Source organism: Tilletiaria anomala (assembly GCF_000711695.1).
Source record: "Tilletiaria anomala UBC 951 chromosome Unknown K437scaffold_6, whole genome shotgun sequence".
Taxonomy (NCBI): domain Eukaryota; kingdom Fungi; phylum Basidiomycota; class Exobasidiomycetes; order Georgefischeriales; family Tilletiariaceae; genus Tilletiaria; species Tilletiaria anomala.
Genome location: NW_013547016.1, coordinates 299,829 through 322,280, shown reverse-complemented (window position 1 = coordinate 322,280; position 22,452 = coordinate 299,829). Strand labels below are relative to the sequence as shown.

Here is a 22,452-nt window from a genome sequence, read left to right as displayed (position 1 = left end):
CACAGGAATATGTTCAGCACTCTTAGCCGTACTTAGATGAAGTGTGGGTGTCTCAAGTAAATGGCATGGGACTTTTAATTGATCATACAACGAGTATGCGCATGTGAAAGAGAACAACATCTTGGAAATCTGATCGTACAAGATTATTTGGAAGATTATTTCATGTTTTGCCGACGAGATGTAGTGCTTTGCGAATAGCTGATGGATAGGGAAAATGAAAAAGAATCATCAGCACTACGCATTGCAAATAGCGAGGCAGCAGTCCTAACCTTGCTCCGTGAACATGGGCACGCCACCTTCTTTCTTTGCCCGGCCCTGGACTTTAATGACGCGAATCCCCAGCTCCTCGATCTCCGCGGTCTCTACCGGGATGCGTCCACCCTCAAGGCAAACGAGGCAGCTGACAAGTTCCCGCGCCGCGTATCCTTTTCCTGCAAATGCCGTCCAGGCGTGTTGCGGTGTTGGGGGTCGATTGTGAATTCCTTGGTCCGCCTTCGTACGTGTGTTCGCTTCCATGTCACTTTCATCTGATCCTGTCAGCTGGGCGCCGCTAAAACCACGGTCACGCAGTACTCTGCTGACCTCATCTCCATCTGTGCTGTTGAGGCTACTGACGAGTGCGTAGATAAAATCAAGCGCGGTCATGCCTTGCGTCTCGCGATCCCATTTTGAATTCAGCAGCAGTACCTTGTGCTTGAGCGATGCCGAGCGCGCGATTGCGGTCGCCACGCCACGTAATGCTATGCAAGGTACGATAGAGGTCCAGAGTGACCCGCAAGAGTAGACAAGTGTGCGCGCGTGGGCGAGGCTCGAAATGTAGGACGGATTCGGAGCCGCTGAGATCTCGTTACGGTATGCATTGACGTAAAAGACTCCTATTTGAAAGTGAGCAGAGTCAAAGGTGTGCGTCATTAGTAGACAGCATCAGCTACCACTCACTCTCGATAGGACTTGGCAATATCTCCTCTCTTTCGCCATCATTTTCCTTGTTGAAGACGATGTTCCCCGTTTCTTCCAACTCACACTCTCCTGCACCAGCTTCACCGTCAGCCTCAGCCAAGGCAGTGGGGACAACATCTGCATCCTCAGGATCCAAACCATCGCCGGTATTCCCGACTGTGTGCATTCTCCGCGAACGTTCGCGCTCTTTTGCCTGTAGGTGTACTGATTGGCCCACGACAGCCGGCGTGCCTGCACCACTCGTCAAGTCTCCGCCCACTCCATCTCCAGCGCCTCCACCGATGCTGAGCGAGTGGAAAGGGTCGAAGATGACCGACGAAGGCGTGCCCGGTTGTCCGCTGGCGCTAGGGCTTGAGTGCCACGAGGTGTCGAGGCGTTTGAGGGTAGCTGGGTCGATACCACCGCGGTTCCTCACGGTAGAAGAATGTGAAATGTTTTTCGGCTGATGCGTGACCGGGGCAACAGGGTGTGAGATCTCGCATTGACCGACAATACTGTATGATCGCGTGATAGGGTCAGCGCACTGATACCAGTTGATGTCGGCCCGGGATGCGGTAATAAAGCCTCAAGCAAGCAAACCTTCGTGCAATGCCCCTAGTCTTTTGCATAATTGCCGCCTAACCGATTCGCCTTTCCGCCATAAAATGGAAAAGACTAGGAAGCTAGCGACGCACTACATACGAACGAGGCTCTATTTTCACTTTCGAGGGATTGGCACAGCACTAGCACTGTGTTTGCACGAGCGGCAACTCACACGTCTCCGCTTCTAAGCTCTGCAGCGATGGTAGCTGTGTGATTCGTATTGATGACGGGGATCACTTTCGCTCCCACCATTGCGCCCACCGCTGTGCTACCGTACTGACCGGCGACATTTGCGCCATTGATCAACGATACGGCACTGAAGAGAAAGATGGAGGACTGTATCGAGCGGAAGAACTTTTGCCCAGCGCTGAAAGCAGGAAGATGGGACAGAGGCAATTTTGTAATGCTCAATTCAGCGCAACAGCACAAGCAAGAAGGGAATCCGAGGACAGGCTTACGCGAGAAAGAAATTTCCAACGCTCCCTCCGCGAAAATTGAAATTTCTGTGCGCACGTCGTAATATCTCACTCTCGAAATGCACCAGGAACCCACGTATGCACTCTTTGCGCTCATGTTCGATCCCCTTCCAGAGCTTGTGGCGTCCTTCGAGGATATCGAGCCATTCTTGCTTGATGTCGCGCGTCGGGCCTGTGGTGGGCAGGCGGTATGACAGTAGGGCGTGAAGTGCGAGATTCGATTGAGGTACGGGAGGTGCTAATGGCGCTGGAGGGGGCGGCGAGAAAGGCGAAAGAGGAAGAAATCGGCCTTTGGAGCCAGAGACGGTCGGTGTCTTTAGTAACGTAGGGGAATCACTAGGGCGTGCTCCTCGTGGTGAGGAGGTGGCGGAGTGTGCTGGATTCGTCTGTGGAAGAGGAATGAGACGGACCAAACGGGAGCGCAAGTCACCGATCGACGGGCCACCTAGCACGCGAATGATCTCGCTTGATGACCCTGATCGCACCATAGAAGGTGTCACGATGTGTCAGCCATGATACGAGAGTGTCTCCAGCTGTAGAGCGAAGCTGAGAATGGCGCGTTGAGCGCTCACCGCCATTATCGCTAACGGGCATGATGTACGTCGCATTAGGTGTGGCGCTGACAAGATTATTGTAACCCGATCCACCCGATATGACGACGATGTCAGCGCCAGTGTAGAACGGGTATTCATCCTCATCTTGCATGTCACCTTTCGAACGGTCATTGACTGCAGCAAACGCTGCTAACGAAGAAGATGACGAAGCTAGAAGAGCAGTATTTCCCGTTGTTCTCGACGTCTTTGTAGTTGCGGATGGTTCCGTGCCGCCCTGTACCGCATCATCTCTTACCCCCGGTGGATGATGAAGGTTGGGCAGCGCAGAAAAGAATGGATCTCCGTCCGTTCCACGGTGAATGCCATCCAAATCGGGTGCCTCCCCTTCCATGTCTGAAGTTGTACATGCGCAGTCTTCGTCAGCAATGAATGGGCCTGTTGTTGACGGCATTGCCAGCTCCTTCTGTCCCAACCGACTCTGGTGAGGAGGTCGTATGTGCAGCACAATGAGCCCGTGCTGCCGCTCAACCGATTGTCACGTCCCCGTAAATTCTCGACCGATGTTTGCCCGGTGAGGTGCACAGAGAGCAAAGCGCACACTTCGCATCAAGATTCGAGTCACCTACCCAAAGGGCAAGACCATTCCAAGTCCCAAGGCAAGCAAGTTGATCTCGAAGTCGGTGTTCCGTGACTCATTAGAAATGGAAGTGTGGAGTCATTCATGAACCGTTAGGGGGGATTCGTGGGTTTTATCAGACCACATACAGATTCTTAGAAAGTTATCAAATAGGGTTCGACATTGTGAGGTTGGCAGTGTGACACGCAACTGAAAATGGCAAATCCGCGCTTTGCTGACTGTGTGACGTTGGGGAGTGGCTTTGAAGCAACTATGAGTTTCTTCGGCTCTGAACGACTTCTCAAGGGCAAAGTAGGGTTATCCCAACTCTAGAGCCTCGGCTCTATTCGCTTCATATAGGCTGGCGCTGGATAGCGCTGTGTGACCTGTGTGGGGGCCTGCCCCTCACTTCTGGCTGATCGCTACTGCTCAATACAGCACAACTACGAGGTTACTGCTATTCATCTCCACGGTGATAATCATTGGCATATTGATGATGAAGGCTTCGTGTGGTAAGGAAATTGCAGAGAGCCGAGCGTAGATGTCATTGCAAAGAGCAAAAGTGAGGCACGGGAAAACGAAAGAGGATGTTGGACCATGGCAATCACAATTGTTTTGTCCATGCAATATAGAGCCGCTCGGTAAGCGTGTCCACTGGCTTGCATTCTAAAATCACAGAGTAACCGTCTAGTATCTCAAATTCACCCGCGACAAGCAGCTGCTGCGCACTGTCCGCCTACGCGCCAAATTGAAATGCCGGCCGGACTTGGAGTGTTTTAAGATTTTGATGCTTTAGGCTCTTGATAGCTCAGACCATGTCCAGCTTCTTCACGAGTGACGAAGGCTGGCACGCCTTTCGTTCAAATTTTCAAGGGATCTCAGCTGTGTGAAAGCTTCAACTCTGCAATAATTGTCGAAGAGCATTTCCATGGCACGAATGAAAGCGTGCGTGCCAACTCTCGGAGCTGCTCGATAAGGTTTGAGGACGAAGGAATACCAAGCTATAACACATCGTTTAGGACATTAGCCGGTGCTGACTGGGTTTCGTTCCGAGTCCTGCTCTCCGAGGTAGACGAGGTAAGCCGCATCAGCGGGCCAACGGTATGGGTAATCAGCACGCACCAGACCTCGAGACTATTCACAATGCCCAACGACACACAAGTGTCCCCCCTAGGCGCCTTAGGCCCATCCGCCCTTCCGAGGCGTTCTTGCAAACGATTCTCATCGTCGTCCGCGATCGTACACGCCGCGCATTTCTCCCAGAAGTACGACATAAACATGTTTGAAATGTTCGTGCCAGCTGCTATGTGGGGAGTATGCCTCTGCGTGATGTTTCTCAAAGAGCATCGCCGGTGTGGAACTCGATCCATTTCATGTTCTCCCCTTCTTTTGGCTGCGACTGCGCGATAAATTTGCCTTAGGCGGTCTAATTTAAGAGGCCCTGTTCGTCTTCTCCCGCGTTCTATAGGTGCATACCAACGCCTACGATGCGCTGCATGCCCACTCCATCTGCTGTGCCTGCAATTGGAATGGAATCGCCGTCACTGGGAGAAACGCTGATGATGCTTCGCAAGGCTGTGGAGAGACGGACAGAGAGGTATAAACTCGGGGAGGCGTGCGAGGACTACAAATTTATTTGTTTACACCCACTAGCTTGTCTTATAGCTTCATTTTCCTGCCGCATTTCCGAGCTCTTCATCTCCTCATTGCTCAGCGTCGCAAAGCACCCGGGTCCAGTGAGCTGTCCAGCAATCTTTGCGCGAGTTCCGGAGTAGCCTTTTTCAACGCTCACCCCTTTGAGCGTAGCGAATCTCGCTATGCATCCGAATTGATCTCTCCCGCTTGCGAAAAGAATTTCGCCTCGATTAATTGCGCCAGTGATCCTGCTGTCCTTGGGGAGGAATGGGAGCTTAAGGAAGGAAGAGAGGGCAACGATTGCGAAGGGAGAGCGACCGAGGCCTCGCGGAAGTCGTTCAACATGATAGATTGGCACGGTGTGGCTCCTCGCCTGGATGAAGCCTCTTTGGTTCAAGTTAAGTACTTGCATAAATCGTGCAAAAAAGGTACAACAAGGTGTGTCAGGTGAGAAACAAAGCCGTTCTAGTTCTGCTCGCAGATGTAATATGCGATGAGACACGCAGATGATTTTATCGGTGATCAGACAGGGCTAACCGTCATTGCATACGATTCACTTCAACGGCTTCCATTGGGATTGCGCAGTTGACCGTCGGCAGTGACTCTTCAATTCTCACATTTCCATCATTTAGCATTTTGCTGCAACTCAATCGGAAAGAGAGGATGGCGTTTTGGTGCCAATCAACGCTTAAACGCTCATTTGACCACGTATTATGAACATGATCAAACTAGAATGAGCCTGCGGAGTATACTATATCTCAAAAACAGCAGTAGGGTTACCGGCCCAACACTCGCCCATCTGAGCCTTCTCCTGGTCTTGTCGCTGAGGAATCGCCAAATTCACCACGGATCAATGTGCGACCCTTGACAAGCTGGTTGCCGGCCTCAAGAGGTCAGCGCACCGCAGATCGTTGGATGGCTACGTAGAGCTGTGCTGCGAGGTCAGTGTTCGCGTCGTATCGTGCTCGCTCAGGGGGAGTTGTCTGCGGAGAGAGCAGCCGTTGTCCTGTCGTCGCCGCATCGAGCGAACATCGAGGAGTGATAATTGTCCAGGAAGGGTGTCAACCGGTCCTTGACTTGCTAGCAGACTTTTTCGGGGCCGTGGCAAGCGCACTGGTCGTGGACAGATCCACTTTACTTTTTCATGGCGTTGCATTTTCTGTCGATGAGCCATGGATTCGTGGCTGTGGGATTGAAACGAGCACCACGGCGTCCCGAGTACCGTATTTAAGCGTGAATGGACACTAGCGGTAGGCCCCCCTTTCTTTCTTCGCACGTCCCCAATGGCCTTTTATCCTTTCTCGATGAGATAGCGTATGTGATGGGTCCGACCCGTAACCTCTGACGCTCGGTGCTCAATTCCTGTTGCCCGACCAGGATGAGAGCCATCTTAGGAAATTCTGGCTTGGCCTGAGAGTGAAGGTGGTTTTGGCTCTTTTATCTTCCCTTTTTGGCTCCAAGTGAGGAAATGCGTCGTATCGCGGCGTGTGAGAGATACGCGCTGATAAGTGGAGAGAACGTCACTTCACAACACCTCATACTGCCCCAATTGCCATCGCTGGCTTGTCAACGGACGCAGCACTTTGTGAAGCGTGTCGTTCCAGCTGAAGACGATCGTAGCAAGAGCTTTTAGACCTTAATCAGACCGCAAAGCCATGTCGTTCTCCAGGTCGCCGTCCAAGTCGCCAACGAAGCGCGGAGCCGCTGCGGCTCTGCTAGCTGGACTGCCAGACCCGTTCCTGCCTGCCCCCGAGCTCCCAGAAGCTGAACGCGCTTTCACCGCATCCGACCTGATCGCACGGCAAGCGCAGCTGGAGGCGGAGGCACACGCAGCCATTCCATTCGGTCTAGGCTCTTGCACGCATTCCAAAGGGTACATCAGACAGCCAGTATATGCTTGTCGGACATGCGGAGGAGGAGGCGTGTGCGCTCATTGTAGCCTGGGCTGCCATGCGGGTAAGCTCAAGAACGGCCCTCACAGTGCCTCTCAAAGAGGGAGTCTGACGAAGCTTTTTACACATTTACGTCCTTCACTAGATCACGAACTCATCGAGCTCTTCGCAAAACGCTCTTTCCGGTGCGACTGCGGCACTCCAGGCATGTTCCGCCAGCATCCAGACGGTGTACCGGCAGAATACCCTGCATGCACGATTCGAAAGCCTGGATACGACCCAGAAAACGACGAAAACATATACAGTCAGAACTTTGACGGAAGATTTTGCTATTGTGAAAAGGGAAAAGCATATGATCCGAATGTCGAAGATGAGGTGAGTGGACCTTCCTGATGATATTCCCCATCACGTGTGCCGCCTGAATCGACTCGCACTGACACTGGAGCCACTTTGCAGGCCATGTTTCAGTGCTTGGCGTGTGAGGAATGGTTCCACGAAGCGTGTACATCGCTGGTCCCTGTGCTTTCGAACCCAACGAGTGCAGAGAACGGCGACCAGCTATCCGGCGCTTCCGACTCAGCGCAGCTGGGCTCCGGCAGCGCGCCGCTCGAAGTTAGTCGTGGAGCGCCGCTTATCGAACAAGACCTCTTTGACATGCTCATCTGCTCCGACTGCGTGCTAAACCCCAAGAACTCCATCCTGCTGCATTACATTGGCGCCCGAGGATTCAGCAGCGTCCTACCCGTCGAAGCGCTCTCCGTCGCCAACGCATCTGCCTCCGCCCCGTCAACCTCGCTGCAGGATGAGAAGCCCGTAGTTTCCAATTCGACGCCAGCCAGCGCATCCGATGTGTCTCTTGAGAGGCAACAGGGCTTGAGACCGAAGGAAAGGGACCGATTGCCCATCACTTACATTGAGTTCGGCGGTACAAGCTGTCCAGCATTGCAACGGAAGCGCGAGATTGCTATTGTCGGAATCAGCCCAGATGTGTTATTTCATGGTGAAGAAGAGGCTGAGACTTCGCAAGGTACAGTGGTGGCAGCTGCGGCGGAAAAAGAGCATCCACCTACTAGCTCAACCGCAGCCCCATCGTCCTCGGCACCGGCAAATGCGTCGACGGTCGACGTCGTTACGGTACGAGAGAAGCGAAAGGCTGAAGATGATCTGGGACAAGGGCCGCAGACAGGAAAGAAGCCAAAGGCGGAAGACAAGACTGATGCGGAAACTGTATCGAACCATGATACCGCTCTGTCGACTCGAACAGGTTCGTGCAGCTTGCCGCCACTCATCAATGTTGTGCCCTCTGTCTTGCGTGATCGAAAACAAGGTCAACCACGATACGATATTTACCTCGCGAGCAATTTCCGGGAGCGCATTTGCCGGTGTCATACTGTAAGTCAAGGAGGGTTCTTTCTCGAGGAGATGATCTAAATTATTCTGACTTTCATCATCGGACTCTCTGCAGTGCTTGCCACGGTGGTCGTCCCTCCCTTTCGTACTCGACGAGGAAGAAACGTACTCGCCGCCCGTTTCCGAAGCTAGCAACGCATCCGAGACAGCAGGTTCAGCATCCAACGCATCGACCTACGACCTAGGAGTCGCCGCGCTCTCACGTTTACCGCGCGAAAGACTGCTGGAGACCATGGGCGCTTACACACGCTTTCGTGATGAGCTGTACGCCCACCTGCGCCCGCATGCTGCCACTGGCGAGGTCGTCACCGAGGCAAGCATCCGCGAGTTTTTCAGCAAGCGGCTGTAGGTAAAGTCAAAGAAGTGGCTGCATATGTACGTGGTGATTCGTCCACCCTTAGTTTATCTATTTAATTCTCCAATTGGGACTCCAGATGAAAGGCTCCATCCAAGGCGAACCTGAAGTGACATCAATGTGATGCGAGGACACTCATGCATCGTGGTTGGCTTCCAACAATGTATGCTACATTTGCTCGTCCTCTTCATCAGTCTGGCCAGCCATGGAGGCCATTTCCTTTACTATGTCCATTAACTCCAACACCAGCCCCTCCCGATTCCACTGCGAGCGACTGCGCCAGATGGCATCGAAGCATGCGGCCCGTACTTGAACCAGCTCTTCAATGCTCATTCCCTCTGTTTGAGCGATTAAATCGCGCTGCAGGGCTTGTTTGGATGCGGCCGTGAGATGAAAGGGTGGATGTACGACGGGTGGTTCGGGCTCCGGCTCCAGCACTGGTTCCGACTCAACCTCTTTGGGCGCTGGGCTGAGTCCGCGCTCAGGTAGAGACGGTGCGGTCTGCTGCGGTACAAGTTCGAGGTGTGCGGCCGTGCCAGGCACGACTTTTAAGTTGTCGAATGGAGGCTGATTGATAAGACATAGAGCCGGTGATGCTGTAGCTCCTACCGCTTGCGCGACAAGTGGAGCCGTACCAGCGACAGGAACATCTGCAGGGTTCGATGATAAGAGCTGGTTGATGTCCATAAGCAACTCTGCTGCGGATGGCGTCATTGGGGCCTGGTTGTCGACGCGTGCGGAAGCGCCAGCGACCACTGTCGGCTCCAAGGCGCTTGCCGCCTCGAATGGCAGGACTGGGGGCACGCAAGGTGCAAGTGTCCCTGGAGCGACGGCGTCCCTCTTGGCATCTGATGTCTTAGCTCGTTTCTGGCCCCTTGTGGAATCGTGGCTCCTTGAACAGTCTGACCCGCTATCACGCGTGCGCTTGCGCTCGAGATTCGCCTCCCTCTCGATTTTTGTCACATCGACCGGGTACCGATGTTGCGGTTGCTCACCTGCTTGTCGGGCACTGTGTCGCTCTTGCACGACGGGGCCCGAGAGTCTGCGTGCTTCCCTTCGCTTATGGCCATTAACATTCTCAGCCGCTTTCCTTGCATCTTCTTCACGCGCTTTGTTGCGCACTGCCATGAGCTCGCACTCGGCTCGGAAAGCGGGGTCGACAAATTGATCGAGCATGATGTGTGCCAAGTTGCCCATCTGACGCGCCTTGACCGCTCGCTCCGCGTCGACCGACTCGGCTGCCTCCGCATTGTGGACCACTTTTTGAAGATCATCGAGGAAGTCGGAAACACAGTAGTAGGCGTCATAATAGAGCTTTTTCTGCATTTTCTCGAGGGACATAGTCCACAGGGTTGTGTTCTCCCAGGATATCCTCAGGTCTTCCTCTTCTTCCTCTGGAGCGGGGCCAGCAGCGTCTGGTTCCACTTTGCCAACGTCAGCAGGCTCTGGGCCTCTCATGCTGACATCGACTGCTCCAGAGTTGTTGGCTGCACCGGCTTGGACCTCGTTGGGATCCGCATGCCCATTCACGGTAGGACCCTCACGAGCCGCTGGTTCTTCCGGAGCTATTGCCACCTCGGCCGCAGTCGCTGCCGCAGCAGCCCTTGCTCGCCGAAGCTCTTCAATCTGCTCCTCTGTCCGCTCATATGGCAACATGAAGATCCAGCTGCCTTTTCCTTTCCAATGCTTGAAGTTGTCCGTCAGGTATTGGAAATTGTATTCGTCCTGCACGACGCAACGAAAAAAGTGATCAGTTTCCGAGCGGCTTCCATGCTGTTTCGTAGGATGCCTGTGAGCAACTTACCCAAACATCCTTTGTGAACACCTTATATTTCTTTCTCAGTTCATTCAGGACGGGTCCAAGGCGATACTTGAGATGTTCGAGGAGCCGTGCATCGTTCTCCGCTTGCTGCTGCAGCTCCGCAGCTGTCGGCTCTCGCGGTGGACGCGGTGGCGCGATAGGAAGCTTTTCAAGCACTTTTTTCCTGCGGGGCACAGCATCAGGGAAATCGGTCGGGCGACGCGAGACATGCTCTATGACCTCTCTGAAGAATTCTTCGCGCTGTTTGCAGCTTGGTCTAGTGATCTCGATGCGGTTCTCGCGCAGAAGGCCGAACCATGAGCGTACATCCCGCGGGAGCTGCGAAAGCGGCGCCTCGGAGATGCCGAGCAGCAGCACCGGATCCGATGGAGACAGTCCGTCTAAAAGAGCTTTGACGGTACTGCGGACACTTTCGGAAACGGTCTTGGCCCAGTGAGCCAAGCCAGGAATGAACAGCACGCTTGGCTTGTGTCGTTTCGCTTCAGTGAAGAGTTGGATCGCTGACGCTTCCGGCGTGCGCGTGCTGTCGCCCATAAGTGTGGCAACATCGATCGACTGCACATGGTAGCCTTCGAGATGCTGCAGCATGGCTGCGCCGACTATTCGCTGACCCATACCATTCCGCCCATGAACGAGTAAGCGAGGTCGAAAGACGCGCATGTTCTGAAAGGACTGAAGCAGCATTTCTCGCCCAAAGCCGTAGTCGGATATAGTTGCAGGCCCTGTTGCTGCTGATTCTACATCGGTCGAAGTACTGGCTTGCTCTCTTGCTGCCGGAGCGTCTTCCCATAACGCTTCTTCGAGAGCAGTTCTCTTTGACGTTTCTGGCAGGATCTTGTCGAGCGCAGCACAAGCTTGCTGCGTAATTTGGGATAGGAGAGGTTTTAGATGATTGGGCAAGGGCGCAGCTGCCGAAGAAGCCGACCTAGCCGATGAGGGTACAATTTCTGCAAAAGACGAATACACAAAGAAGTCAGCCACGGAAGGATGGGTGTAGAGGAGCAGAAAGGCGCTGCATACTGTTAATAGACATCATAAAGTCCTTGGCCTCGACCGTGACGCTCTCGGGCTTAAGCAGCAGCCGATCTGTGGTCTGGTAGATCTGCGGATACCGCCGCTGGATGGCGTTGAGCGCCGCCTCGGTGCAGAGCGCGCGCATGTCGGCGCCGCCATATCCCTTCGTTAGCTCCGCGAGGCGGTCCTTGAACTCGGGATGGAGGGGCGGGTCCCACTTGCTAGTGTGTATGTCGAGGATCTTGCGGCGCGCATCCTTGGACGGGAGGGGGAAGTAGAACTCGCGGTCGAAGCGCCCGGGCCGGCGCAGCGCGGGGTCGACGCTATCCGGTCGGTTTGTGGCGCCGATGACGACTACTTGGCCGCGGCCATCCATGCCGTCCATGAGTGCGAGGAGCGTGGAGACGATTGAGGCGTGGATCTGGTCCTGCTTGCTGCTACGCACGGGCGCGAGGCCGTCGATCTCGTCAAAAAAAATGATGGACGGCTGCGCGTTTTTGGCCTCCTCAAACAGCAGGCGCAGCTGGCGCTCTGCCTCGCCCACCCACTTGGAGAGGACGTCGGCGCCCTTGCGCATGAAGAACGAGATGCGCTGGCCCTCGGAGCTGCAGCTGGCCGCGAGCGCGCGCGCGACAAGCGTCTTGCCGGTCCCCGGCGGGCCGTGGAAAAGGACACCGCGCGGGGGGGTGATCTTGAAGCGTTGAAAGAGCTCCGGGTATAGGAGCGGCAGCGTGACCATCTCCTTCAGCTGCTCGATGTGCGCATCGAGCCCGCCGACGGCGTTGAAGTCGATCTGCATGTCCGTCCCGAGTGGGTCGATGTCCGCCAGCGGGTCGCCACCGCTCTTAAGCTTGCCCATCGTATCCGTCGCGCCGGTGCCCGTCAGGTCACCGGTGAGGCCCGACTTGCTGGTCGGCGCAGGCTGCAGGCCGCCCGTGAGCATGCCAGTTGCCGTCAGTCCGCCTCGGCCGCCAGCTTTCTGCTTGGGCACATCGCTATCGTCCGAGTCCTCGTCCGCCTCGCCAAAGAGTGCGGCGAGGTCCTTCCCAGACATGCTCGCCGGAAGGGCGTCCCAGCCCGTCTTGCGCCCGCGGCCGTAGCCGTGCCGCCGCACAGGTGCCGCGCGGCCGCTGCCCAGTCCGGTCCCCGCGCCAATGACACTGCCGCCTCCACGACTGCTGCGACCACCGTTGCCCCCTCCGAGAGTCCCATTGGCTACGCCCCAGGACCCGGAGGGGGGGCCGCCCTTTTTTCCGCGCGGACTGCAACCGGCGTGGACAGGCGGCGGCGCGGGGAGCGCGTAGTTGACCTCCTTGCGCGCGCGCAGGCGCATGCCCTGACTCTGTTGCGTGCCTCCTTCCTCCTCCTCTTCCTCCTCGTCCTCGTCATCCTCAGGCAGGTCCAGGCTCGTGCCGTCCTCTGGCGTGTCCTCAGCCTCGTCGTTGTCCATCTCAAAGTCGCCATCGTCGTCGGCGAGGGAGGAGGCGCGTCGGCGCGCAGCATAGCGAGCATTCTTACCCTTTATGTTCGCGCGACGCTTCTTGGCGAGCGCCGCGACGCGCTCAGCCGCCTTACCTCGCGCACTGCCGTTGTTATTGCTGCCCCGCGCACGCCGCCGCGACGAGCCGTACGTGGCGTCATCGTCGACGTCGTCCGCATCATCCTGCTCGACAAAGTCGCCAAGCCCGCGGTTCCGAGCGCCGGCGCCTTTGCTACGCGAGCGTGAAGTGCGCCCGGATTTTCGTGGCTTCTCATCGCTGTCTTCGTCCTCATCGTCATCGTCCTCGTCGCTGAAGGTGACGTTGTTGCCAAAGATGCTGGGCCGCTTGGTGTGCCGCCCGCTACGCGTCGTGCGCGCCTGCGGGATGATCTCGTCGAGGTCCTGCAGGGACAAGTGCATGAAGTGAGAAGTGGGAACCTCATAGACTGAGCCATCGGCATGTCTTCGCCCCGCCAGCTCACCTCTTCCTCAAACGGCTCTCCAGGCGCGTCAAGGTCTTCATCTTCGAAAGTGCCGTCAGCATGATCCTTCTGCACGGCCGATTTGGTCGCATTCGACCGCAGGCTTCGCCTTGTCGTGGCCCCATTCGTAACTCCTTGCGAGGAATCTTGTTCTTGTCCGCCTGCTGCTGCTACTGCTGCAGCAGCTTCTTCGTCTCCCTCCGCCGGCACACTGTATCCGTTCTCGTACTCTGCCTCTGCTGCTTCAGAGGCGGCGGTATGCGGTGCGCCTGCGTAACCATCCTCGCCGCCAGCTCCACCGGATGCATTGCGTGTCGCTCTGCGTAGGCTGACTTTGATCTTGGGTTTTTGCAGCGCGCCGTGCTCGGGCGAAGAAGCTGCTGTTGCCGCTGCTGCAACCGAATTGGAGACGGATGTGTTGCGAGACGTGCGCCGCATGCCGTGGAAACTGCCGGAAGCGATTACTGCATTTTCAAAGTGCTGCTGCTCCTCGTCGTGGAATTCACCGTCGCCATCGCCATCGCCATCAGCATCGGCGGCGCCTGGCCAGGCCCCTTCGCCGTCGTCGTCATCGGTGTCGACGCGTGCGCTGGTGCTGCGACGCGCTCGACGGGTAGCTGGCATAGTTCGGGGGGTTCGTCGGTTTCTCTAGAAAAGGGGTGGGGGAGGAGAGCACCTTTTCCTTCTAACGTCGCTGCATTGCCTGCCTGCCTGCCTCTGCAGAAGATGGTCCTCTCCCATAGGAAGCAGGGAGGTGTGAGGTGTTGCTGGAGATGTATGCTCTTCATCATATGGATGGGGGGATTCATCGAGGAGCTAGCGGGAAACAGTTTGGGCACTGGGCCAGTGTGTCGCTTGGCGTGAACGTTTTGTGCCCAACCCTACTTATACAGCTCGCCTGCAACTAGACCATCTCGTTCGGCCGACAACGGCTGCTCGTGGTTTTTTGGGATGGGGCAGTTGTTACATAGGGGAGGGTTTTATACTATTGCACCTGTGCCAACCCCGATTCCTCGTCGTCTAAGTGCATGCTGCAGGCTCCTGGGCTTCCCTAGAAAACATATGGAGCGTGTAGAAGCATCGTCTTGTTCCATCTCCCACCCCGCATCGGCGTTGGCGATGAGCTGATCGAGGGACGCGTGGGAAGAGGGGAGGGAGCGTCTCGTGATTGGAATGAGAATTGACGCGTCCAAAAGCCATCGTCATCGCACACTGCACTACACCGCTGCGGGCTCCAAGTCTACCTCCGCTCTTTGGAGAGAACATCAAAGGCGGGCGAGGGGAGGACGACGCTGCATCAGTCACGCTGCAGGGTCCGCTTTATACAACCTCCACCTTGCACTCTGCTCTACGCCTGCCCCCTGTTTCTCCGACTGCCGGCGCTCGACCAACGCACAACGCTGGGGTGTGGAGGGCTCAGCTGCACGCGTCACGACCCCATCGTCCGCTTGCGTTGCAGCCATGAGGTCCCACAGCAACGGGCCATCGCACTTGCCCCTCGCTTCGTCGCTGCCCCGGGTCTCTTTCCGGCGTATACCGCCGCACGAGGCACAGCAGCTCGCACAGCCCGCTGGCGTCCACCAGCAGCAGATCATCGACTTTGGCTTCAACGATGGCCGCGAATACACCCGCCCTGACACATATATTCGCCATGTCGAGCCCGTCGAGAGCGAGCTCAAGAAGCAGGTCGAGTACGACATGGACGAGCAGGGTGAGTGTGTGTGTGTTCGGTGCGTTGGAATCCTTCTTCGAAAGAACATGGCTCATCTTTGTCTCTGTCCACCCAGACCAAGCATGGCTCGACGCGCTCAACGCAGAGCGCGCAAGGAATGGTGACGACAGGGTGTCCTACGAGACATTCGAGATTATCATCGACCGCTTCGAAAAGGAGTGGTTCGACTTGGTGTGTAGACACTCCAAATAGCTCCTGACGGTATGTAGCCCGATCGATGCTGAACTGCTCGTGAATGTCGACAGATGCGCCAAGTCCCCGCCAAACCATGCCCGACGGACGTAAATGGAGCCGATGATGGAGAAGACACAAAGTGTGCCATCTGCGATGACGGCGAATGCGAAAACTCGAACGCCATTGTCTTTTGCGACGGGTGCAACCTCGCTGTGCATCAAGGTGAGTGTCTCGTTCATCACTTGACCTACTCATGGCGATGCGGACTTCTTGCTGACACTTGCACGCTTGCTCTCTGCAGATTGTTACGGCATCCCATACATCCCAGAGGGCCAGTGGCTTTGTCGCAAGTGCACCGTCTCGCCGGACCGCGCGGTCTCATGCATCTTTTGTCCCCACGAGGGCGGCGCGTTCAAGCAGACGTCGCAAGGCAAATGGGCCCACCTGCTCTGCGCCATGTGGATCCCAGAGACTGGCGTCAGCAACCCGGTGTACATGGAGCCAATCGACAGCGTCGAGCGTGTGCCCAAGGCACGCTGGAAGCTGCAGTGCTACCTGTGCAAGCGCAAGATGGGCGCTTGCATCCAGTGCGAAAACCGCAGCTGCTTCACCGCGTTCCACGTGACGTGCGCGCGCCAGGCCGGCCTGCTCATCAAGGCCACGCGCCGCCGCGTCGAAGGTGGCGGCGGTGGCGCTGTGCACGGCGATGACAGCGGCAGCAGCGCCACCGCCGCTGACGACAGCTTCGGCGAGGAGTATGTTGAAGCGTTGCACGCGTGCTGCCACAGGCACATCAGCCGCGATGCACAGGTCCTCGGCGGCGGCGCCCCCGCGCATGGCGTCCTCGCCCAGACCGCAGGTGCAGGAGCAAGCGGGCGTGGGAGTGTAGCGGGCAGCGACCGGGACTTGTCACGCGGCTCAACGCCCCTCATCAACCCTGACTCGTCTGCTGCGCAAGGAGTGCGACATGCCGACGGCGGCCACCGCAAGAGCATCACTGTCAAGCGCAACAAGACGGGAAAACTGACGTTTTCCGTTTCGAAGAAGAAAAAGATAAGCAAGAGCGCGCGCGCGTACAAGAAGAGCTATCGCGTTGGCCTGCCGCTCGTGCCGGTGTATATCATCAACCGCGTGAGCGACTACGTGCGCAACATCCTGCTGCGCAAGAAGAGCGCATTGTTGTTGCAGCTTGCCAAGTTCTGGAGTTTAAAGCGCGAGGCGCGCCGCGGCGCGCCGCTGCTCAAGCGTCTGCACCTCGAGCCGTGGACCGCGAGCGGAAGCAAGCCGTATGGCACCGGTGCCGGCACTGGCGCCGCCGCCAGTGACGAGGAGCGCGAGAAGAAGTTTATCTTTCTTTCCCGCTTGCGTCAGGACCTCGAGAACCTGCGCGCGCTCACCGAGCTCATCCGCAAGCGCGAGCGTGAGAAGCAGAGGCAGGTCAAGCTCTTCCGCGCCACACTCGTTGGTGCCGTGCTCAAGCCATACCATGCGGAACTCAGGATGGCGTTGGAGAAGATCGCTGTGTGAGTCGCACATGACGTCGGTTGAGCTGTGCCAGGGGAGGAAAAGAGACTGACGTTGCTATTGCTCTAGACTGGACCACCGGAACCACTTCCTCAACCCCGTCAACAAGACCGTCATCACCGACTACTACGACATTGTCAAGGAGCCCATGGACTGGCAAACGATCTGCGCCAAGTGCGACAATTTCGAGTATACCACCATCGACCAGTTCGAGCGCGACGTCCGGCTCGTCGCCGACAATAGCATTCTGTACAACAAGGCCGACACGTCATACCACAAGGCCGCGCTGAAGGTCCGCGCAGGCGCACAGCCCATCCTTACTGAGCTGAGGGCTAAGCTGGGCGTGCACCACCTCCGAGACTACGGTATCGATCATGAAGCCGTGGCTATTAGTGGTGAGACGAAAGAAGAGCTGCTTGCGCACCTGCCCGCGCTGGAGCTCGAACCCGAACAGCCGATCATCGAGCTACTAAACAACTATGGTGACCAAGAAATGCTCGAGACCATCGCCGATGGCGCGCGCCCGGAGATTGCGCCGCGCAACATCGTCGAGGACCTCCTGCGGCTGTACCACCGTGCTGAGCACTCACCGACGGCCCCGGCGAAGCCGAAGCTGACGCGCGCGGAGCTCAAGGCGCAGCGTAGCGCCCAGCGCTCCGAGACGGCCAAACGAGCCGCAGCGTTGCGCAAGGAGAGGGCCGCTGCGAAGCTCGAGGCCCGCAACGCTGCTGATCTGCCGTCACCTGCAGAGGAGCAGACCGAAGCCGCATTGCCGCCGGAGCGTGCGTCGAGGAGGAGGCGCAGCGCAGATGCTATTCTGGTAGCAGCAGAGTCCTCTGTCATTCCGGCGAAGCGGCCGCGAAGGACCGCTGCCACTGCCGCTCCTGCTGCTCCTGTAGGCGCGTTAGTCTCCGCGGAGCCAGAGCAACTGTCGAAGCGACAAAAGCCTGCCTCGGCCTCGGACGAAAGCGACTCGCGCGTCAAGCGACGTGAGGAGTCGCAGACAGTCGCGCCGACGACGCTAGAAGTGGATAATGTCGGCGAGTGGGACTCGTTCAAGCGCTTCAATGTCGGCTGGGTCCTGCCGGAAGGCACCAAGCGCGGCGGACGCATCGCTGCGCCCCCGCCACAAATGGCGCCAAAACCGCGAGCAAACAAGGCAAGGACCAAGAACGCGGATCGAGAGCAGCGTGCCGAGTCGACTAAGTCCGAATTTGCCGCTCTTGATGCAGAGGAGACGAAGGCAAGAGCAAGGTCGGCCCTTGCGCATCAGCCGGAAGACGAGGATGTAGGCATGCTAGAGTCGAGTGAGCTGTCCGACCTGGAAGATGAGGAACTCGCAGAGGGTGAGGAGGGTGAAGAAAGCGACGACGAGCCGCCAGCGGGGAGATGCAGGAGCGAGCGCGCACGTGCGCACCTTACCGTCTCGCATGTGTCCGCTGGAGATGGAATGCATCAGGCTCGCACGCAGAAGCGTGGCAAGCACGGCCAGTTCATTCGCAAGCACGAGTCTACGGACAAGGAGCGGTCCAGCAAAACTCTGTCTCCCGAAATGCGGCGTTGGCCCGTCACGTCTCGATCGCGCTCGCCTTCGCCCTCGCGTTCTAAAGCGGCAGCGGACGCGAAGAAAGGGAAAGCGCGAGACGCTCGTGTAGAGTCCAGCGGATCCACGTCGCCGCTCAGCTCGCCGCTGAGTGACGATGCTGGCCTTCAATATGGTGTGGCTGCTGAGGAAGACATAGGGGACGACCAGTGCAGTGAGACTGAAGAAGACATTACGCTCATCGCGGACAACAGCAAGCAACCCCAAGTGGTGGGACAGACTTCTGCGGAGCGAAGGCGGACGATCCGCGAGCAAGGCAAGGCGCGCACGGAGCGGCTCGGTGCGATGCGCAAGGCGCAGGAGAAGAAGGAGCTCCAAAGAACAGGGAAAACGCACGACCCTGCGGTCGTGTTACGAGCGGTGCAGCACAAGATGGGCCATGGGCAAGGGCGCGGTCATGCACAAGATGATGCGTTGGGTTCACCGCGTGATCCCGACGAGCTTCCGCCGGGGAGGCTCGTGTGGGCTCGATTTGAGAGTGAGTCGCGCGAAATGCTTCTTACAGCGAGTATCACTGATGAACATGGTTCATGAACGATCAGAATGGCCGTATTTCCCGAGCGAGGTCTTTGCAGAGGACAGTGATCAGGTCCCGGAGCGAGTTTTGGAGCACAAGCCGAGTGGTACGGTGACGCTCGTCCGGTTCTTTGATGCCAAACAAAGCTGGTGAGTAGTTCTTTACGTGGATTCGCCAGCATCAGTGACGAATTTACTGAGAGACACGACGCATGTATCGGCGACGCTTCAGGGCATGGGTCACGCTCGACCGGATTCGGTTCGCGTTCGAAGACTTGGCACAGGATGAGAAGTTAAAGCACCCTGCGGACAAACGGTCGCGGAAGTCGGTACGCGAGGCCTATCGACGCGCCGAGCAGGCACGTGCTGCTGATGCCTGATGGGACCTGGTCTTGGTCTTGCGTGGGGTCCTCTGCGAGGCGTGCCACCTCGCACGACGAGCCAGGCTCCTTGGCGGTGCATGTACTTATTTCCACGCTTTCCACCCCATTGAGCACACGGCTGTTTGCTCGCTGGCCTGCATGCATACATACCATTCCAGCCACTTGGCTGATGTGGGAGATCCAAATGACCATTCGAGGAGATGTTAGCTGAGGATGCGTCTCCTGTAAAACATGTTGATGATCGATCTACTCCAGCGCGTCCCACAACAGAAGAGGGCGCGTCGCATTCCACATATCACCCCATGCCATGACATCCATTTGCTATATGCACCCACAGCTATCCTGGAAAGAGACACGCCGCAAGCAAGGCACGGCGAGCTGCGTTCTGCTTGGTCTACTCTTTAACGGGCTCGCCAGCACCAAAGGAGCGAGAAAAAGGGGCGAAAAAACGCGCGATTGCAACCCGGTCGACGCGTCTTTATCTCGCTCGCTTTCTTGTTCAATCGGCAGCCTCTAAGGGTCCACGCGTCAGGCTCCAGGCTCTAATACAACGATGGCCGACGAGAGAAGAAGAAAGTCTACGCGCCTCAGCGCCGTGCTGGGCAGCCCACCAACAGCGCCAACAGCAGCAACGTCGTTGGGCTCATCTCGAGCGCACGCGACGTCAAGCTGTGCGCGAAGGAGCAGCGGCGCGAATATCGCCGCATCCTCCGCTTCCGCCGCGTCGCGACGATCTAACAATGCGAGCAGCAGCAGCAGCTCGGCAGATGTCATCCCTACGCATCGGTATCGCGGGACGGGTAAAGCGAGCGCGGCGAAGAACGCGGCGCTTGCGGCGGCTCCGCGGTTAGAGGACTTGCTTAGAGGCGATGACGACGGGGATGGCTCGCGTCCTTTCTTTGAGGATGAAGAGCAGTTGCCCTTCGCATCGAATGGGCGCTCCAAGGCTGCTGCAGTGGCAAATAAGGGAAAGGGTACAGCGAGCACGGCGACAACAGCACGGACGGTAGGCGCGTCGTCAAGTGGCAGAGGCGGCGCGGCTGCCAAACGAAAACGAGGGTTTGATGCGGACGACAGGATCGATGAGAGACATTCAGCCAGGTCTACATCTTCACGTCGATGTGAGCGCAGTCGTGCCTTTCCTCTTCCAAATTTATGCTGGCTAACAGTTGCCTGTCAATTATTACCTCTCTACACTCAGCGGAAGTCGCCGATGGCCTTCACTTTGTTAGAGAAGAGCGGAGCCACACAGCAGCCATTGCCAGCAGCCCGAACAGCCGTACAGCCAAGGTGCGCGGAGCGATTCCTTACACTTCATCACGCAGGATTGAAGAGCTCCCTTCCGATGTCTTTGGTGAGACACCTATTGCGAATCGCAACCGCGCGCGACGAGCAGGCCTCGATGGCCTTGGGCAACCATCCTCCTCATCATCATCAAATATTGCGCCACCATTATTCGCAAGCAGCTCCCGCGGACGCGGCAGCAGCGGCGGTAGACGCGACTCGCTCGGTCTCAAAGGACGTCGGCGCGCCAGTTCGCTGCGCAACGGAAGCATCGCGCACCCTCACGAGAACGTGCCAGACGACATGCTCTACCGCCACTGCTCGAGCGGACTTGACCCCGTCGGACGAATGAAGTATATTCTCGCGTGGGTGCTCCACCGCGCGATCGACAGCGTCTTCTCGAATGCCCCTGCTGCCTCGGGCGCTAAGAAGCGAAAAGCGTTGGCGGCAAAAGTGGTGGATGAGGAGACGCTGAGAAAACGGAAAGAGATGGAGCCGCTGCTTCGCCGCATTATGGAACAGGTCATTCGGGATATCGATGAGCAGGAAGTCAGCGTCAGCTGGTTGGGGCGCCCAGAGAAGGGAAACGAGGTAGGCCTTCTTGCTCAGCGTTTAAATATGATCTGTTTGGTTGTCTGTTTTGCTGTTCTGACGCGTACCCATCCTGCACCCCGTGTACCTGTTTTCTCAATAACTCTCGCTGGTACAGCTCACCACCAGCTTCAAACCACATCCTCGCAACGCGCCGAATCGCGCCGCGGAAGCGCGTCTCAAGGCGATAGGCGAAGCGATGCAGGCCGAGGCGCTCGCGTGGGAGTCAGAGAAGCAGGATCTGGAGGAATACGAAAGCATCACGCAGCACCTGGAAAAATTGCTGCGTGAAGGGCGATGGGAGGAAATTGAAGAGCTGGAGAAGTGCGAGAGACCTGGGCCTTCAACGTTGGCGCTACATGCTGATGAAGACGAGGAAGCAGAAGGCGCATCCTCTGCGGACGAAGAGGAAAGCAGATTGAGGGAGGAAGCGCAGGATGCTATTGAATGGGCCGCAGCGCTGGCCACCGGCACCATGCCAGATGCGCGAAAAAAAGCGGCGGCTGGGATGCAGTCGACAAAAGAAAAAGGAAAGAAAAAAGCAGCGAAACTTCCTGTTGGAGTTGCCGAGCTTGCCGGGTCGGAATTCGATGCGCGATGGAGCGATGTGGAATTCAACGTGAGTGGAGCGGGAGCATATATTTTTGCGCACGTCGCTCGTGGCTGACCATTCCTCTTATGCAAATTCGAATCAACCGCAGATCGACTCATTCCGACAGAACACACACTCGTACACCCAGCTCTCGCAACTCGTCGAACGATACCTGCGAGCCGTCTCTTCGCGCGCGACACAGGCGCTCAAAGATAGCTCGAGCGCGGCTGCCGCTTTGGCAGCGTCCAGCAGCGATGCAAGTGGCGAGAAGCGCAAGGCGCAGCAGGACATGGCGAACTTGATGCGCGGTGTCAATGCACATCGCAACGCCATCCCTTCGGCACGAGCGGAAACACAAGCCGGCACAGCGGGGGCAGCACCTGGCGATGCGGCGATATCTTCTGCTGATACCAGCGACAGCTTGGATCCCGCTGACCTGTTGCGTGCGCTCGCTAACACGGGCCGCAGCACGCGCACAGGAGCTTCGGGCGGCAGTGGCTCGCAGCGGAGCAAGGGGTGACGGAAAGATGTATTTGCGTGCCAAAGAAGGGTCAGTTGATATTTGAAGACGTCGAGGCGAAAACAGCCGTGCTGGAGAAGAAATACAAAGTGGAGGTCCGCCGCTTCGTCGTTGCGGTTGGGAGTCTGATTAAAAAGAGGCATGCGAAGCCGAAGCACGAAAGGCACCCATCCAAACGAGCCACCGTAATCTACAGTGACGACGTGAAAGTGCGCTACTGTATGTGCGATTTGAAGTTGCGCTTGCATCTGCTTT

At 57.2% G+C, this 22,452-nt stretch overlaps 6 protein-coding genes across 6 annotated transcripts; 3 read left to right on the top strand and 3 right to left on the bottom strand.

Annotated features, from left to right (window-relative positions):
• Positions 1-63: 63 nt before the first annotated feature.
• Positions 64-2,845, bottom strand: K437DRAFT_253831 (uncharacterized protein). Its single transcript, XM_013390267.1, has 5 exons — positions 2,001-2,845; positions 1,715-1,909; positions 940-1,454; positions 270-875; positions 64-198 (listed from the first exon to the last, which is right to left on the bottom strand). The coding sequence occupies exons 1-5, from the start codon at positions 2,504-2,506 to the stop codon at positions 161-163; spliced, it is 1,860 nt and encodes a 619-aa protein (XP_013245721.1). The 5' UTR covers positions 2,507-2,845; the 3' UTR covers positions 64-160.
• Positions 2,846-4,066: 1,221 nt separating this feature from the next.
• Positions 4,067-5,508, bottom strand: K437DRAFT_287039 (uncharacterized protein; the record flags this gene model as incomplete). Its single annotated transcript, XM_013390266.1, has 5 exons — positions 4,839-5,508; positions 4,665-4,763; positions 4,348-4,587; positions 4,227-4,315; positions 4,067-4,189 (listed from the first exon to the last, which is right to left on the bottom strand). The coding sequence occupies exons 1-5, from the start codon at positions 5,233-5,235 to the stop codon at positions 4,067-4,069; spliced, it is 948 nt and encodes a 315-aa protein (XP_013245720.1). The 5' UTR covers positions 5,236-5,508.
• Positions 5,509-6,252: 744 nt separating this feature from the next.
• On the top strand, positions 6,253-8,657 carry K437DRAFT_253827 (uncharacterized protein). The gene is made up of 4 exons (XM_013390265.1): positions 6,253-6,779; positions 6,861-7,090; positions 7,172-8,107; positions 8,181-8,657. Exons 1-4 carry the CDS (start codon positions 6,479-6,481, stop codon positions 8,472-8,474), a joined length of 1,761 nt encoding a protein of 586 aa, XP_013245719.1. The 5' UTR covers positions 6,253-6,478; the 3' UTR covers positions 8,475-8,657.
• Positions 8,598-14,011, bottom strand: K437DRAFT_231681 (AAA-domain-containing protein). Its single transcript, XM_013390264.1, has 4 exons — positions 13,279-14,011; positions 11,323-13,198; positions 10,285-11,249; positions 8,598-10,205 (listed from the first exon to the last, which is right to left on the bottom strand). Exons 1-4 carry the CDS (start codon positions 13,900-13,902, stop codon positions 8,649-8,651), a joined length of 5,022 nt encoding a protein of 1,673 aa, XP_013245718.1. The 5' UTR covers positions 13,903-14,011; the 3' UTR covers positions 8,598-8,648.
• A 270-nt stretch (positions 14,012-14,281) lies between these two features.
• K437DRAFT_243037 (uncharacterized protein) lies at positions 14,282-19,327 on the top strand. Its single transcript, XM_013390263.1, has 7 exons — positions 14,282-14,989; positions 15,066-15,181; positions 15,256-15,406; positions 15,486-16,707; positions 16,778-18,789; positions 18,854-18,977; positions 19,060-19,327. The coding sequence occupies exons 1-7, from the start codon at positions 14,452-14,454 to the stop codon at positions 19,205-19,207; spliced, it is 4,311 nt and encodes a 1,436-aa protein (XP_013245717.1). The 5' UTR covers positions 14,282-14,451; the 3' UTR covers positions 19,208-19,327.
• A 225-nt stretch (positions 19,328-19,552) lies between these two features.
• On the top strand, positions 19,553-22,382 carry K437DRAFT_253823 (uncharacterized protein). The gene is made up of 4 exons (XM_013390262.1): positions 19,553-20,331; positions 20,412-21,085; positions 21,204-21,704; positions 21,787-22,382. Exons 1-4 carry the CDS (start codon positions 19,764-19,766, stop codon positions 22,195-22,197), a joined length of 2,154 nt encoding a protein of 717 aa, XP_013245716.1. The 5' UTR covers positions 19,553-19,763; the 3' UTR covers positions 22,198-22,382.
• Positions 22,383-22,452: the final 70 nt, after the last annotated feature.